The 17,119-nt window shown below is 43.8% G+C and overlaps 1 protein-coding gene across 1 annotated transcript in view; it reads left to right on the plus strand.

Annotated features, from left to right (window-relative positions):
- XYLB (xylulokinase) overlaps nucleotides 1-10,631 on the plus strand; it is a 43,942-nt gene extending 33,311 nt beyond the window's left edge. The window contains exons 16-19 of the mRNA XM_061195255.1: nucleotides 488-546; nucleotides 2,035-2,122; nucleotides 5,025-5,119; nucleotides 10,235-10,631. Of these exons, the coding sequence (XP_061051238.1) occupies nucleotides 488-546; nucleotides 2,035-2,122; nucleotides 5,025-5,119; nucleotides 10,235-10,312 (320 nt within the window). The 3' untranslated portion in view covers nucleotides 10,313-10,631. The remainder of the gene's footprint in view (nucleotides 1-487; nucleotides 547-2,034; nucleotides 2,123-5,024; nucleotides 5,120-10,234) is intronic.
- Nucleotides 10,632-17,119: the final 6,488 nt, after the last annotated feature.

Consider the following 17,119-nt stretch of genomic DNA (forward strand, 5'->3'; position numbering starts at 1 on the left):
TTCAGCATTCTCTCATTGTCACAGCACAGGGGATGTTCTTTCTGGACCATCTCCATTTTAACCCGAAGTGGAACTATATGTCTTTTACTAGACTGTGGTTTATTATTTTTTATTGTGAAAAGTATGCATACAGTAGAATATGTGCTTCATACAGCTAATTGTGAAACATATTAATAAATCAAACACCTGTTCATAGAGCACTCTGGTTAAGAAATAGAACATTGCCAGAACCTTAGAACCATCCTGTGTACCCTCTTCAGTTGCATCCCCAAGAGGTGGATGAGGAAGCAGCCTCACAAGCAAAGTTCACGTTGGACATGCATGGACAGAACCAGCTTTAGATCTCCCCCGCAGTCCTGTGTGATGAGCAAGAGGCATTGGCCTGACACTAGCCCTTTGTGGTAGAAGAACTCCGGAAAACAGCTTTTTCTGCCTTGGGGGAATTGTCACAGCCGTTTTTTGTTTTTTGTTTTCTTTTTTCTTGCAGTGCCTAAGACAAAGATTTTGGCCACTGGAGGAGCATCTCACAACAGAGACATCTTGCAGGTAAGTGCCGGTAGCAAGCCCTGAGCTAGGGCCTCTTCCACGTCTAATACGTCCAAGAGCCAGACACTCAGCAGTAACACTGCCTCTGTTCCCACTCCGGCAGGGATGGGGAGCTTACAGCTCATTCTCTCCCAGGAAGCCAGCTCTTTACAGCGCACATGGCAAGCAGATTCTATCTTATGCTCAAGTGAAAACCACTGCCCTGTACAACTCCACTCTCTGGTACCAGCACTGGCCTCTGGAGTCACACAGAAAGTGCCTGTCCTTCATGGCAAACCTTCTGACATCTAATGCCAATGTTCTTGTCTTCCTCAAGGTTTCCCCCTTCCAATTTAAACATCTCTGATTTTCCCAGCCATTCCTCTTATAATACAGTTGCCAGAATTTGTCACTGTCTTTCTCGTGCTTCATTATGCTAGACATACATGGCCCAAAGTAGAATCAACCTGCAGATATCTGACAATCAAGCTGTCAAATCATGGGGCTGTTAGTGTCTTATTGGGACACTGAGAATTTTGGGGTATAGCCCGAGGCTGCCTTAGCTGTTGGAGTAACTGAATCAACTGTTGACTTGTACAATAGTATACCTGTCTTAGGTAAGATTCTCTAGAAGCAGAGCCTGAAATGGAAAGTATTCTATGAGTGATTTGTTGGGAGAGTGCTCCCAGGAGAAAGCGAGTGAGGGATCCAGGTAGGGCAGGGGAAGAAGGATAGGCAAGGATGTGGTTTTGGTTGGAGTCAGCTTCAGCTCCATCCCATGGGGAGATATGGTCCATGAACTATGCTGCAGACTTGCTTCCACCTTGGGGTAAGAGGGCCAACTGGCTGTCGTGGGAAGAGATACGAATAACCTCCTGTGAGAGGCAGCCTCTGTTCAGCAAAGAGCAATTCTTTTGAGGAGGGGCAGCTGTGAGCCATCAGCAGCCAATACTCACAGCATCTGGGTGAGGGTGCACACCGGTCCAGTAAGGGGATCCGGATGAGGCATCAACAATATCTCTGGTTAACTAAGACCCCCCAAGTCTTTTCCATGTGAGCTCCTCTTAGTACACATGCTCTATTCTAAAATTATGCAATTTATTTTGGGGACCTACATGGAAAACTTTATCTTTATTCCTATAAGACATGCATTTGTTAGTTTGGGTTTGTTTGGCCTTGCTAATATTAGTCTGAGACCTAGCCATCTCCACCTTGATTGTTTGTTGCTAAGCATACTTTCTAAATCTTCCTCCTCGTCTTTGATAAAATGGTTAAACAATGCAGGGACAACCCACAGAGCTGTGGCCCTTCACTAGAGACTTCTACCAGGTCACCCTAACCCTATTATCACCAGGGCGGCATGGCCAAGTGTACTTCCTTTAAGGCAGTAGAGGTGGAATGGAAGGTATCAGAAGACATATTAGAAAAGAGAGCCCAGAAAATGCATGTCTGTGTGCATGCTCCCTCTGAGGAATGACTCACCACAGTAAGAACTTCTGTCCTTTCCAGGTGCTGGCAGATGTGTTTGGCACCCCAGTGTACGTCATAGACACAGCCAACTCAGCCTGTGTGGGCTCTGCTTACCGAGCTTTCCATGGTAGGTCAATGGATGGCGGCAGATGCCTCTGGAAGCGGTTGGGGCACTGGCTGGGCTGAGGACAGTGGGAAGGGGAGATTGGGATGTTCCCAGTCTTTAGGGACATGGGAGGCTTGGAGTCTTTTTTTTTAAACTATAGGGCCATTTTTTTTTTTAATTATTTATTTATTTATTTATGGCTGTGTTGGGTCTTCGTTTCTGTGCGAGGGCTTTCTCTAGTTGTGGCAAGTGGGGGCCACTCTTTTTTTTTTTTTTTTAGTTTTATTTTTATTTATTTATTTTTCCCTGTGTTGGGTCTTTGTTTCTGTGCGAGGCCTTTCTCTAGTTGCGGCAAGCGGGGGCCACTCTTCATCGCGGTGCGCGGGCCTCTCACTATCGCGACCTCTCTTGTTGTGGAGCACAGGCTCCAGACGCGCAGGCTCAGTAGTTGTGGGTCACGGGCCCAGTTGCTCCGCGGCATGTGGGATCTTCCCAGACCAGGGCTTGAACCCATGTCCCCTGCATTGGCAGGCAGATTCTCAACCACTGCGCCACCAGGGAAACCCAGGCTTGGAGTCTTTAGATTCACTTTTCTCCCCTCCCAGCAGGGGGGAACCAACCCCAAACCCTCTGTTCCTTTGTGCTTTACTTAATCTGGGAAAGAGAGGCAGGGTCCTAAATAAATGAGGCCTGGTCAGAGTCAGACTCAGCCCAGGGACATTGGTTGAGGGCACTTGGGCATGGGTCTGGACAGCTGGTGGGCAGGAGGGGGTAGATAAAGTCCAGAGCCATCTTTTCAACAAGAGCAGAAGTTGAGACAAAGGTGAAGGCTTCAGAGGCAAGCAGTCCAGGACCCTGGACAGCTCCTTGGGGGTAGTGGGGAACCACGGCTCTGATGGAGGCCTCCCTGAAACTGCGGGAGCAGCACAGGCCCACAAGGGCGTTCTTCCACCCATGTGGTCGACTTGCCCTGTCCTCTGCCTGCTCAGGCCACTCCTCCGGCCACCCATGTAACTCAAGGGCTTTGTCCTTTCCCTCTAGCGGTTGCATTCTTCACGCATTTATCCTTAACTTTTTAACACACCTATTTAAACTTGTATGTTTTCTTTCAACATTGAGAATTAATCAGGGACCGTAGCCTTCTCTTAATAATTAAACTCTTACTCTTTCATTCCCCTCCCTCTCCGCCCTATCCACCTCGCCCCACCTTGTGCCTCCACTTGTATCAAGATCATTGGGCAATTTCTTTCTTTCTTTTTTTCTTACGGCTTGCAGGATCTCAGTTCTCCGAACAGGGATTGAACCCAGGCCACAGCGGTGAAAGCATGGAGTCCTAACCACTAGGCCACCAGGGAACGGGCAGTTTATTTCTAGGCTGTTATGTTTTTAATCAAACTTTACAACATGTTGGCTTTTATTTGCACTTACGTATGAGTTTGTCTTTTTTTTTTTTTTTTTTGACTCTCTGCAATTTCTTTTTCCTTCATTTCTACGCTAGTTTTGTTGGAATATACAGCCTGAATACATTTTTAAGAGGAAATTCAGTAGGTGATAATTTTCTGAGGGCTTGCATGTCCAGCAGGGGCTTGGTTTCACCCTCCCAAAGAATGCTACCTTGGCTGGACAAAGGACTCTAAAATATTTTCCTCAGAACTTTGAAAACACCATTCCATAAGCTTCCAGCCTTCGGTGTTGCCCATGAGGAGTCTGGGGTTTACTTTATACTCCTCCTTTTGCCGAAGCAGAAAAGGAACCACCCTTTGGGGCCTCCACTGCTGTGCTGCACTGTGTTTCTTTCTTATTTTTCCTTTTCCGTGCCTATTTAGTTGTCAGACATTACCTGGGGGTACTGCCCTGCTCTGCCCTCCAAAACTAAAACCTGAGCTAGGTCCTAGCACACCAGTTCCCACTTTATGTGGACATCCATTCTCTCCGGCTGGGTCCAGGGATGAAAGCCAGTCATGCAAAGCCAGTCTGTGAGCTAGTAGAGGGGGACAAGAGTCTTTCAAGTAGTCTCTCTGGTGGCTACCCCACCGCCCAGTGTCCCCTCATCCACACAGCTCTGGGCTGGGATATTCCAGCGTTCTTCAGAGAGAAAACTGGGCCTCACATCTTCAGTGGGCCCTCCTTCCCTCTCGGTGGTCTTGAGTTTCCCTTCAGTCTAATACTGCTCCTTAAATTGCCCGGAAATCCCTTACTGTTTCCTGCCCACCTATGGCAACCTTCTCTGTTTTCCAGCCCTGCCACTCTTTTGCTTGGTGAGCATTTATTGAGTGCCTCCTGTATGCGGGCAGTGTGCTAGGCACCAGGGCTCCAGTGGAGACCCAGTCCTGGCCTCTCAGAGCTTCCGGCTCAAGAAGGGAGGGACCTTAAACCAATCTGTGGCAGAAGTAGTGAGATGTGCCCTGAGGAAGGCGGATGGTGCTGAGGGCTGGAAGGGATGTTCCTAGTGGCAGCTTTTCTGAGAAGAGAGAAGAATATTCCACACAGTGAAAAGGCTCTGAGCGGAAGGAATTGAGAGAAGTTGGGGGGGCTGGAATGCAGTGAGCGATGCGGAGAGTGGAGGCACGTGAGGGAGGAGAGGCGGGCGGACCCTCCCCTCTGTCAGAGGTCAGAGGTTAGCTGCCTCCTGACATGCGCTTCAGACAAAGAAGGCCCTGCTGAGAAGAGGCCTGCACTTGAAACTTCTTCTCTTTCTCTCTTTTTTTTAAAGATGGTTTTATGGAGGCCCAATTTATATAACATAAAAATCACCCATACTTAAGCGTACAATTCAGTGATTTTTAGTTAACTTTACTGAGTTGTACAACCATCGCCATAATCCAGTTTTAGAACATTTTATCACTCCAGAGAGAAAATGCTATTTCCGGGTAACGCCTTCATTTGCAACATGCACTGATGTGAAATGAGCTTTCCCTTCTAGGCCTTGCAGCTGGAACAGATGTGCCCTTTTCAGAGGTTGTGAAGTTAGCCCCAAATCCCAGATTAGCTGCTGCCCCAACCCCGGGAGCGTCTCAGGTAAGAGACCATCAGAGTTCATTCGTGGCATTTGCATCGTGAAAATCAACTACGTTCTTTTTTCCAAAAGGTAAGTTTTTCTTTATCACCTACATTGTAGTTGATGTGCTTAACTAAAGGGGAAATCTACTTTTTTTTTAATTGTCAAGGAAACAGAGCAAAAGAAGACAGGTTGTCTCTGAGATTCAGAGGTACAGCTGATCTTATAGCCCCAGGGGTCAGACGGCTCACTGGGCGTATCTTCCTTGCTCAGATGCCTTGGGGTGTGCCCTTCTAATTCACAGGGCTACAGAGGCCACTGAAAGACTCTGTCACTTAAGCATAAGACATGCTGGGTTTCTACCATTCAGATCTGAAATCTAGATCCGAGACAGCTGTGTGGTCACTCAGTCAGAGGGAAGGCAGACCCCACTTGTTACAGGTTGGGTTCCCTGGAAAGCAGACCATGAGTGGTTGATTAGGATGCAGGAGATTTATTAGGGGGCACTCTTGGGATCTGCATCTGTTGAAGGAAAAAGGAAGAGGCAGGGCTGGGCAGAGGCAGGAGGTGAGCTGCAGTGCGATCTCAGTGGAGCCCTCAGTCAGTCCTACAGGAAGTTCTGAAGCTGGGATGACTCTTTTGAGTTTTACCCAGTTGTGGTGAGGGGGACGGGCCTTTATACTCCATGTCAATCCGTTATTGCATGCAGGCCACCCCAGGATGGGGTAAGGCAGCTCTCTATAGCCAAAGCAATCCACAAAGGAGGCTGTCAGCTGAGGGCTGAGAGAATAAGTTCTCTGTTCCTGCAGGGCAATCCGGGTGGTATGCCATAGCGTCCATTTCACCACCCTTCCTGTTTGCAGAAGGTTCTTGCAGTCCAGGAGCAGGGGGTGACACAGACAGAGGGCTTTATTACTCACACTACAGCAGGCAGCATAAGCTTCATGTTTGCATCAGTTTTCCTTGGCCCTGAAGTGCCATCGGGCGGTGTGGAGTGGACCCAGGTGGATACTGTGCACACACTGTGTCTGTGTCACAAATGAGGGACCCTGCTCATTATAAAGGAGCTGCGAGCAAACCTGTCCGAAGGAGACATCTTTATCATCCTGGTCAGCAAACAAATTTTCCCTCTCCCTATCTTCCAAGGCTGTTTGCTATACAAACACCCTTGAAAAGATAGTCAGGAACAAAAGCTGTCACAAGACATATAGAAACACATATAGAGAATTGTCCCGCAGCTTATCTTGGAAGCAGAAGCTCATGCTATCCAGGTGACTAGATAACCCACCCACATGGGTCTGCCCAGGCTTCTATTACTTTCTGTTGTGTGTCCTTCTGTTTAAGAGGGAGTTCAATGCAGTAGAAAGATCCTACCTTGAGATAAAGAGCCTTTGGGTTCTGATTCTTTTTGTGCCTCTCCCTCTCCGTGTGACCTTCACATGACCTTGAGCTGCACTCCTCATCTCTGAACCTCTGTTTCTTCATCTGGGAAGTGGGGACATCTGTCTGGCCTACTTTTAACCTGCTAATTGTGAGGGTTAAAGAGAATCCTTGCCTATCATGGCTTTATTTTATTTTATTTTTTTTGGCCACGCCCCACGGCATGCGGGATCTTAATTAGCTCCCCAACCAGGGATTGAACCTGCGACCCCTGCAGTGGAAGCTCGAAGTCTTAACCACTGGACCACCAGGGAAGTCCCTATCATGGCTTTACTATACAACAGGAAGTCTGACGGTGTTGCCGTGTTGGTTCAGTGGTTCAGCAGTGTCAGGGCTACGGGTGAGGTTTTCTGAAGTTCTCCAGGTCAGCAGTGGACAGTGAGAACATCATGAGAGCCACATATGTCATGTAAATTTTCTAATAGTCTCATTTTTGAGAAAAAAAAGTAAAAATAAAAAAGTGGCTAATTTTAATATATTTAATTTAACCCAATATGTCCAAAATATTGTCATTTCAACATGTAATCAATAAGAAAAGTTGCTAATGTGATAGTTTACTTCTTTTTTTTTTTTTTGGCTGAGATTTGAAATCTGGTGTGCATTTCCTACTAATAGCGCCCGTCACATTTCAAGTGCTCAGGACCGCATGTGGCTTGTGGCTACCATATTGGATAGTGCTGTACTAGGTATGCTCCACATGACCACAGGATGTATGCAGCTTCTCCTAACATCATGTGGCCCTGCAACTGTATTCATAGGCAGAAATCAGAGCGTGGCATTAGGCAAGGAGTCTCTCCTCACACACTCTTGCTTTTCAGGGAGAAACATACTGGTCTGTTTCTCTCAACTCCCCCAACAGACTACCACTTGGTTATACTGTCAACCTTGGTTGTAAGAAAGGCTGAGGTGGAGTCTGGCTCTTTCATCCTCTCTAGAAGGAGGCCAACAAGGAAGAAGGTAGTGAGGGTAAGCTTTAGGGCAACAAATAGCTGCAGCTGCCTCATTACAGGTGGCAAATACTCAGTGTGTACCGCCACTCTCCCTGGCTTGCCCATGACCAAAGTCACTAATAGCTCATGGAACTCTTTACCATTAAACCCAAGTGTAACCTCGGAATCCTTCTCAACACCAGGTGGCAAGAAGTGACAGTCTGTGATTGTTGGCATAAGTGACCTATTTGAGGACTGGATTGTAAATACCTTGAGAGCAGGACAACGTCCTCTGTTTGCTTTCTATGGCACCTCTGTGTGCTCAAGTGGAAATTCAAAACAGTAACAGTGTTTTCCCTGTAGGCTCTGCTGAATGTTACAATTTCCTCCTTGGAGAGGATATCACAGCCCTCTTACGTCTGAGTTCACAGGCAGAGCTGCTCCAGCTGTACCAAGAGTAGGCCCTAGTTGCGTAATCAGTTACTAAAGGCCTTGACTTTGGAGCCAATTAAACCAAATTAAGAAGGAATGGGATTGGCATGACCTCCTGGTGGTATATGTGAGTCCCAAGGAAATCTGGGTCCCTTGGCCTTGTGTTGCTTGTCTGTAAGACCACATGCACTGACCTGAAGTGCAAGGCTTACAGAGCCACAGATGAAAACAGCTTTAAACAAAAAGAATGAAGAGGAAGAACGTGGGATTGTGTTTCTTTCTGCTCCTTTTTCCCTTGTTGGTTTTTTGGTTTCGGTTTTGGTTTTATTACACAGCACACTGTATATATAATTTTATAGCCTGCTTTAAAAATTCTACATTACAGCGTATTTATATTCTTTTTTTTCACAGTATACAATTTATTATATTATTTGTGTTTACATTGTCATAAATATTCTTCATGTTTGACATATTTTACATGTTATATTATTACCATTTTTTTAAAACATTACTACGAACTTTTACTATGCTAAGAATTTATATTCTTAAAGGTATACATACTTTTTTTTTTTTTTTGATTTGCACATAGTCATTTATTTAACACCTATTTATTAAGTTCTTACTGTGTGCCTAGCACTATGCTAAGCTCTAGGAATCCAAACACACCATCTCTGTGTGTTTGGGATATAATGGGAGATAATGGCACATAAAAAGATAAATTCCTAATTGCTACAGACTGTTTGGGCTTCTCCAAAATTCATTTTTTTTAATTAATTTTTATTGGAGTATGGTTGCTTTACAATGTTGTGTTAGCCTCCCCTGTTTTTTTTTTTTAATTAATTTTAAAAATTCATGAATTGAAATCTTTACCCCCAAAGTGATGGTATTAGGAGGTGGGAATTTATGAATGTGATTTATTCATGAGGCTGGAGCACTCAGGATGGGATTAGTGTCATTACAAAAGAGGGCCCAGAGAGATCTCTGGCCCTTTCCCCCATGTGAGGACACAACAAGAAGATGACTGTCTAGGAATCAGGCTCTCACCAGACAAAATCTACTGGCATCTTGATCTTGGACTTCCCAGCCTCCAGAACTGTGATAAACAAGTTTCTGTTGTTTATAAGCTACTCAATCTATGGTATTTTTGTTATAGCACCCAGAATGGGCTAAGACACTAATCATCATGCAATTTGCAGAGGTGCACAGGAACATACATGTTATTTTTAATGACTGCATAATATTCTATCTGGCTAATGAACCATATTTTCTCGAGCATTTTCCATGTCTTAGAGCAGTTGCTTCTAGTTTTTCAATTATTATAATTAACCCTATGTGGGTAAAGGGTTAACAAAACCTTTCCCTATTCTGCATGAGAATTTGACTTTTGGTTAATGTTCTAGCTCTGCTTCCTTTGAGACTTAATAAAAGTGGAATGTCAACAGTGTTACTAGGCAACATTGCTATGCCAAAATGGCCTTGAATTAGGAAACTGCATCTGGAATGGGAAAACATAAATACCTAAGGGGAAGTCATACTTAGGGCTCTCTGAGTGCAGTGACTTCTCACGGGCACGGCTCTTGTCTATGGAGTTGTTAACAAGGGATACTCCTGTGGGGCGTGAGGTTTCAAAGCCAGGGTGGTTCTTGCACCTGTAAGATGTGGATTTCATCTCCTTGCACCTGAGCTGTAACCTGGGGGGCAAGGAGGGAAGAAGGAAGGGAGGCAGAGATACCCTTTCCTGGACACCTGCGCAAACTGTTCATGGTCTCCTGCAGCCACTGTGCCAACACGCATGTTTCTCCAGTGTATCCTTTTGAGGGCCAAGGTGTGGCCCATGGTAGTCTTATGAGTCTGAATGTTTAGTGGTGTCTAAGAGGAACTTTGGTGGGCCTAGCACCCTACACTTAGGATTACTTCCTTAGGAGAGCTTTGCAGAAGTAGAATAACTAGGTCAAAAGCCATGGGCATTTTCAAGCCCCTTAATACAAATATAAAGTTGAATTGATTTACAAAAGGGTTGCACCACCAACTTCTACCAACTGTGCAATGAAACAGCCATTTCCAGGTACCTTCATCAGAATTTTTTAAAATTTTGTAGATTTGATAACAAAAACTGGTTTCTTGTCATAATTTGCATTTTTTAAAGATCTTAAACTATAGGTTTGAGAACTACTAGCATTTCCTCTTTTGTGAATTGACACTTCCTTTTTTCTGCCCAGCAAAAAATTTAAATTGCAAGTACATGCGATGTAGAATTTTTTAAATTGCAAGTTGCAAAGAGATGTAAGAGCACCTTCCCTTCGCCATCCTAAACTGCTCTTTCCACCCCTCCAGGTCTATGAGGCCCTCCTCCAGCGGTATGCCATGCTTGAGCAGAGAATCCTGACCCAGACCCGGGGGCCTCCGGAGTGAATTCCACAGGCCCAGTCTCACTGGTTCCACCTGGAGACGTGGCCTTGGACAGCAGGGATCCTCTTCCCTGTTCTAAGCAGCTCTGCCTGCCCACCTGGCTCCTTGCGGTGCTCCAACCTGCCCAGGACCACCTTAAAGCCCACCTTAGCACATCCTTCTGAACACAGCTTGTGTCCCTGTGCCCTTGTGCCCAGGGCAGGAAAACATCTCTCTTCCTGTCTTTTATCCCAGGAGGCAAGATAACACTGAGCCTCGGATGTGTCCAATAAAAATTGTGACTTTTCCCCTTTCGGGACCTAAATCAGCAGAATGGGAGAGACAAAGCAAAATAAATAGATTCTTTTCTCTTTATTCACTAGTTTTCAGGATGATGAGTTGATTGCCAAGCATCCTCTAACAGCAACTAGATTTTTAGTATCAATATGATACATTTAACATACTTTATATGTCTTAATCCATTGCAGTAATTATTTTTCTCCTTGTCTTCTTTCTGATAGCCATACTTTCCAACTTTTCTCCTCCTTTCCTGATCTGTCATTCATTCTTTCTTCTTTACTGTTACTTCTGCTCTGTCTACTCCTTAATGATTGCTGGGCCCCAAATCTCTGTTCTCATTCCTCTCTCCCTCCAATTCTGTCCTCTCTTGTTGGATGATTTCATCTAGCATTGGGCTTCAACTGCTACTGATATACTAGTAACACCCAGCTCTATGTTTCCAGCCAGAACTCTCCTTGGAGTCAGCCAGCATTCTCACAGGGGTACTTCAGACTCTGCTTATCCTTTTTTTTTTTTTTTTAATTTTGAGTCATTTTTATCTTTTTTTTTTAATTTATTTTAATTTATTTATTTTTGGCTGCTTCAGGTCTTTGTTGCCGCGCTCGAGCTTTCTCTAGTTGTGGAGAGTGGGGGCTACTCTTTGTTGTGGTGAGTGGGCTTCTCATTGCGGTGGCTTCTCTTGTTGTGGAGCATGGGCTCTAGGCACGCGGGCTTCAGTAGTTGTGGCACATGGGCTCAGTAGTTGTGGCTCATGGGCTGTAGAGCGCAAGCTCAGTAGTTGTGGCTCACGGGCTTAGTTGCTCTGTGGCATGTGTGATCTTCCCAGACCAGGGCTCAAACCCGTGTCCCCTGCATTGGCAGGCGGATTCTTAACCACTGTGCCACCAGGGAAGCCCCAGACTCCACTTATCTTCCCTTGCCCTACCCCAAACCTCCTCCTCCAGAGTTCCTGTTTCAGTGAATTTGTACCACCAACCATCCATTCATTCATTCATTCAGGAACCCAAACCCAAAACTCAGATATCTGCTTTCCCACATCAAATCAGTCACCAAGTGATTTTTGTTATTCCTTTGGTAACTCTTAAAGCAGTTCCTTTCTCTCCATCCCTCCCTGTTTTACTTTATTCCTTGCTCAAATTATTGCAGAAGCCTCCATAGAAAGTCTGCCTCCTGCAAAATCCTCCAGATTTTTCTTCTGCCATAGGCCTGCACCTATGTTGGGACTTCAGTTAAACCAAACTACTTGTGATCTCACCCAGAGTAGAAAAATGCTGCAACAGCTTTGAGACCTAGTGGATCAGAGCAGAGACAGAGACTACCCTTGTGGGAAGTCAAGGGAAGGGGTTTAGAAAATGAGTAGAACCAGAGGTATCACTTGTGAGAAAGATGAAGTCATCTTGAAAGGGAGTGGTGTCCCTTGCGGGCTTGGTGGATAAAGGCAAAAAGGGAAACAAGAAGCTGAAGATAACGGCCTATCAACAGCAGGTCAAAGATTCAGAACAGGAACTTCCATGGTGGTCCAGTGGTTAAGAATCCGCCTTCCAATGTAGGGGATGTGGGTTTGATCCCTGGTCAGGGAACTAAGATCCCACATGCCACGGGGCAACTAAGCCCGCGCACCACAACTACTGAGCCTGCATGCTCTAGAACCTGCACGCCACAACTAGAGAGAAGCCCACGTGCCACAACGAAGGATCCCATGGGCTGCGACTAAGACCTGACGCCACCAAAAAAAAAAAAAAAAAAGATTCAGAAGAAAACAGACAACTCTCCCCACCACCACCACCTAGACATTACTTATTAAAGAAATTACAGAGGAGAGGAACCAAGATGGCAGAGTAGAAGGACGTGCTTTCACTCCCTCTTGCGAGAACACCAGAATCACAACTAGCTGCTGGACAGTTATTGACAGGAAGATACTGGAACTCACCAAAAAAGACCCCACATCCGAAGACAAAGGAGAAGCCACAGTGAGACGGTAGGAGGGGCGCAATCAGAGTAAAATCAAATCCCATAACTGCTGGGTGGGTGACTCACAGACTGGCGAACACTTATACCACAGAAGTCCACCCACTGGAGTGAAGGTTCTGAGCCCCACGTCAGGCTTCCCAACCTGGGGGTCCGGCAACGGGAGGAGGAATTCATAGAGAATCAGACTTTGAAGCCTAGTGGGAATTGATTGCAGGACTTAAACAGGACTGGGGGAAACAGAGACCCCCCACTCTTGGAGGGTGGACACAAAATAGTGTGCGCATCAGGACCGAGGGGAAGGAGCAGTGACCCCGGGGGAGACTGAACCAGACCTACCTGCTAGTGTTGGAAGGTCTCCTGCAGAGGCAGGGGGTGGCTCTGTTTCACCATGGGGACAAGGACACTGGCAGCAGAAGTTCTGGGAAGTACTCCTTGGCGTGAGCCCTCCAAGAGTCTGTCATTAGCCCCACCAAAGAGCCCAGGTAGGCTCCAGTGTTGGGTTGCCTCAGGCAAAACAACCAACAGGGAGGGAACCCAGCCCCACCCATCAGCAGTCAAGTGGATTAAAGTTTTACTGAGCTCTGACCACCACCAGAACCTCCCATCAAGCCTCTTAGATAGCCTCAACCACCAGAGGGCAGACAGCAGAAGCAAGAAAAACTACAATCCTGCAGCCTGTGGACCAAAAACCACATTCACAGAAAGATAGACAAGATGAAAAGGCAGAGGGCTATATACAAGATGAAGGAACAAGATAAAACCCCAGAAAAACAACTAAATGAAGTGGAGATAGGCAACCTTCCAGAAAAAGAATTCAGAATAATGATAGTGAAGATGATCCAGGACCTCAGAATAAGAATGGAGGTAAAGATCGAGAAGATGGAAGAAATGTTTAACAAAGACCTAGAAGAATTAAAGAACAAACAAACAGAGATGACCAATACAATAACTGAAATGAAAACTACACTAGAAGGAATCAATAGCAGAATAACTGAGGCAGAAGAACGGATAAGTGACCTGGAAGACAGAATGGTGGAATTCACTGCTGCGGAACAGACTAAAGAAAAAAGAATGAAAAGAAATGAAGACAGCCTAAGAGACCTCTGGGACGACATTAAACATAACAACATTTGCATTATAGGGGTCCCAGCAGGAGAAGAGAGAGAGAAAGGACCAGAGAAAATATTTGAAGAGATTATAGTCGAAAGCTTCCCTAACGTGGGAAAGGAACTAGCCACCCAAGTCCAGGAAGCACAGAGAGTCCCATACAGGATAAACCCAAGGAGAAACACGCTGAGACACATAGTAATTAAATTGGCAAAAATTAAAGACAAAGAAAAATTATTGAAAGCAGCAAGGGAAAAACGACAAATAACATACAAGGGAACTCCCATAAGGTTAACAGCTGATTTCTCAGCAGAAACTCTACAAGCCAGAAGGGAGTGGCATGATATACTTAAAGTGATGAAAGGGAAGAACCTACAACCAGGATTACTCTACCCGCCAAGGATCTCATTTAGATTTGATGGAGAAATCAAAAGCTTTACAGACAAGCAAAAGCTAAGAGAATTCAGCACCACCAAACCAGCTCTACAACAAATGTTAAAGGAACTTCTCTAAGTGGGAAACACAAGAGAAGAAAAAGACCTACAAAAACAAACCCAAAACAATTAAGAAAATGGTCATAGGAACATACATATCGATAATTACCTTAAACGTGAATGGATTAAATGCTCCAGCCAAAAGACACAGGCTTGCTGAATGGATACAAAAACAAGACCCATATATATGCTGTCTACAAGAGACCCACTTCAGACCTAGGGACACATACAGACTGAAAGTGAGGGGATGGAAAAAGATATTCCATGCAAATGGAAATCAAAAGAAAGCTGGAGTACCTATACTCATATCAGATAAAATAGACTTTAAAATAAAGAATGTTACAAGAGACAAGGAAGGACACTACATAATGATCAAGGGTCAATCCAAGAAGAAGATATAACAATTATAAATATATATGCACCCAACACAGGAGCACCTCAATACATAAGGCAACTGCTAACAGCTATAAAAGAGGAAATCGACAGTAACACAATAATAGTGGGGGACTTTAACACCTCACTTTCACCAATGGACAGATCATCCAAAATGAAAATAAATAAGGAAACAGAAGCTTTAAATGACACAATAGACCAGATAGATTTAATTGATATTTATAGGACATTCCATCCAAAAACAGCAGATTACACGTTCTTCTCAAGTGCGCACGGAATATTCTCCAGGATAGATCACATCTTGGGTCACAAATCAAGCCTCAGTAAATTTAAGAAAATTGAAATCATATCAAGCATCTTTTCTGACCACAACGCTATGAGATTAGAAATGAATTACAGGGGAAAAAACGTAAAAAACACAAACACATGGAGGCTAAACAATACGTTACTAAATAACCAAGAGATCACTGAAGAAATCAAAGAGGAAATCAAAAAATACCTAGAGACAAATGACAAAACACGACGATCCAAAACCTATGGGATGCGGCAAAAGCTATCCTAAGAGGGAAGTTTATAGCTATACAAGCCTACCTAAAGAAACAAGAAAAATCTCAAGTAAACAATCTAACCTTATACCTAAAGGAACTAGAGAAAGAAGAACAAACAAAACCCAAAGTTAGCAGAAGGAAAGAAATCATAAAGATCAGAGCAGAAATAAATGAAATAGAAACAAAGAAAACAATAGCAAAGATCAATAAAACTAAAAGCTGGTTCTTTGAGAAGATAAACAAAATTGATAAGCCATTAGCCAGACTCATCAAGAAAAAGAGGGAGAGGACTCAAATCAATAAAATTAGAAATGAAAAAGGAGAAGTTACAACAGACACCACAGAAATACAAAGCATCCTAAGAGACTACTACAAGCAACTCTATGCCAATAAAATGGACAACCTGGAAGAAATGGACAAATTCTTAGAAAGGTATAACCTTCCAAGACTGAACCAGGAAGAAACAGAAAATATGAAGAGACCAATCACAAGTAATGAAATTGAAACTGATTAAAAATCTTCCAACAAACAAAAGTCCAGGACCAGATGGCTTCACAGGTGAATTCTATCAAACATTTAGAGAAGAGCTAACACCCATCCTTCTCAAACTCTTCCAAAAAATTGCAGTGGAAGGAACACTCCCAAACTCATTCTATGAGGCCACCATCACCCTGATACCAAAACCAGACAAAGATACTACAACAAAAGAAAATTACCAATATCACTGATGAATATAGATGCAAAAATCCTCAACAAAATACTAGCAAACACAATCCAACAAGACATTAAAAGGATCATACACCACGAACAAGTGGGATTTATCCCAGGGATGCAAGGATTCTTCAATATACGCAAATCAATCAATATGATACACCATATTAACAAATTGAAGAATAAAAACCATATGATCATCTCAATAGATGCAGAAAAAGCTTTTGACAAAATTCAACACCCATTTATGATAAAAACTCTCTGGAAACTGGGCATAGAGGGAACCTACCTCAACATAATAAAGGCCATATACGACAAACCCACAGCAAACATCATTCTCAACGGTGAAAAACTGAAAGCATTTCCTCTAAGATCAGGAACGAGACAAGGATGTCCACTCTCACCACTATTATTCAACATAGTTTTGGAAGTCCTAGCCACAGCAATCAGAGAAGAAAAAGAAAGAAAAGGAATACAAATTGGAAAAGAAGTAAAACTGTCACTGTTTGCAGATGACATGATACTATGCATAGAGAATCCTAAAAATGCCACCAGAAAACTACTAGAGCTAATCAATGAATTTGGTAAAGGTTCAGGATACAAAATTAATGCACAGAAATCTCTTGCATTCCTATACACTAATGATGAAAAATCTGAAAGAGAAATTATGGAAACACTCCCATTTACCATTGCAACAAAAAGAATAAAATACCTAGGAATAAAGCTACCTAGGGAGACAAAAGACCTGTATGCAGAAAACTATAAGACACTGATGAAAGAAATTAAAGATGATACCAACAGATGGAGAGATATACCATGTTCTTGGATTGGAAGAATCAATATTGTGAAAATGACTATACTACCCAAAGCAATCTACAGATTCAATGCAATCCCTATCAAATTACCAATGGCATTTTTTACGGAACTAGAACAAATCATCTTAAAATTTGTATGGAGACACAAAAGACCCCGAATAGCCAAAGCAGTCTTGAGGGAAAAAAACGGAGCTGGAGGAATCAGACTCCCTGACTTCAGACTATACTACAAAGCTACAGTAATCAAGACAATATGGTACTGGCACAAAAACAGAAACATAGATCAATGGAACAAGATAGAAAGCCCAGAGATAAACCCACGCACCTATGGTCAACTAATCTATGACAATGGAGGCAAGGATATACAATGGAGAAAAGACAGTCTCTTCAATAAGTGGTGCTGGGAAAACTGGACAGCTACATGTAAAAGAATGAAATTAGAATACTCCCTAACACCATACACAAAAATAAACTCAAAATGGATTTGAGACC

Source organism: Eubalaena glacialis, chromosome 7 (assembly GCF_028564815.1).
Source record: "Eubalaena glacialis isolate mEubGla1 chromosome 7, mEubGla1.1.hap2.+ XY, whole genome shotgun sequence".
NCBI classification, from domain to species: Eukaryota; Metazoa; Chordata; class Mammalia; order Artiodactyla; family Balaenidae; genus Eubalaena; species Eubalaena glacialis.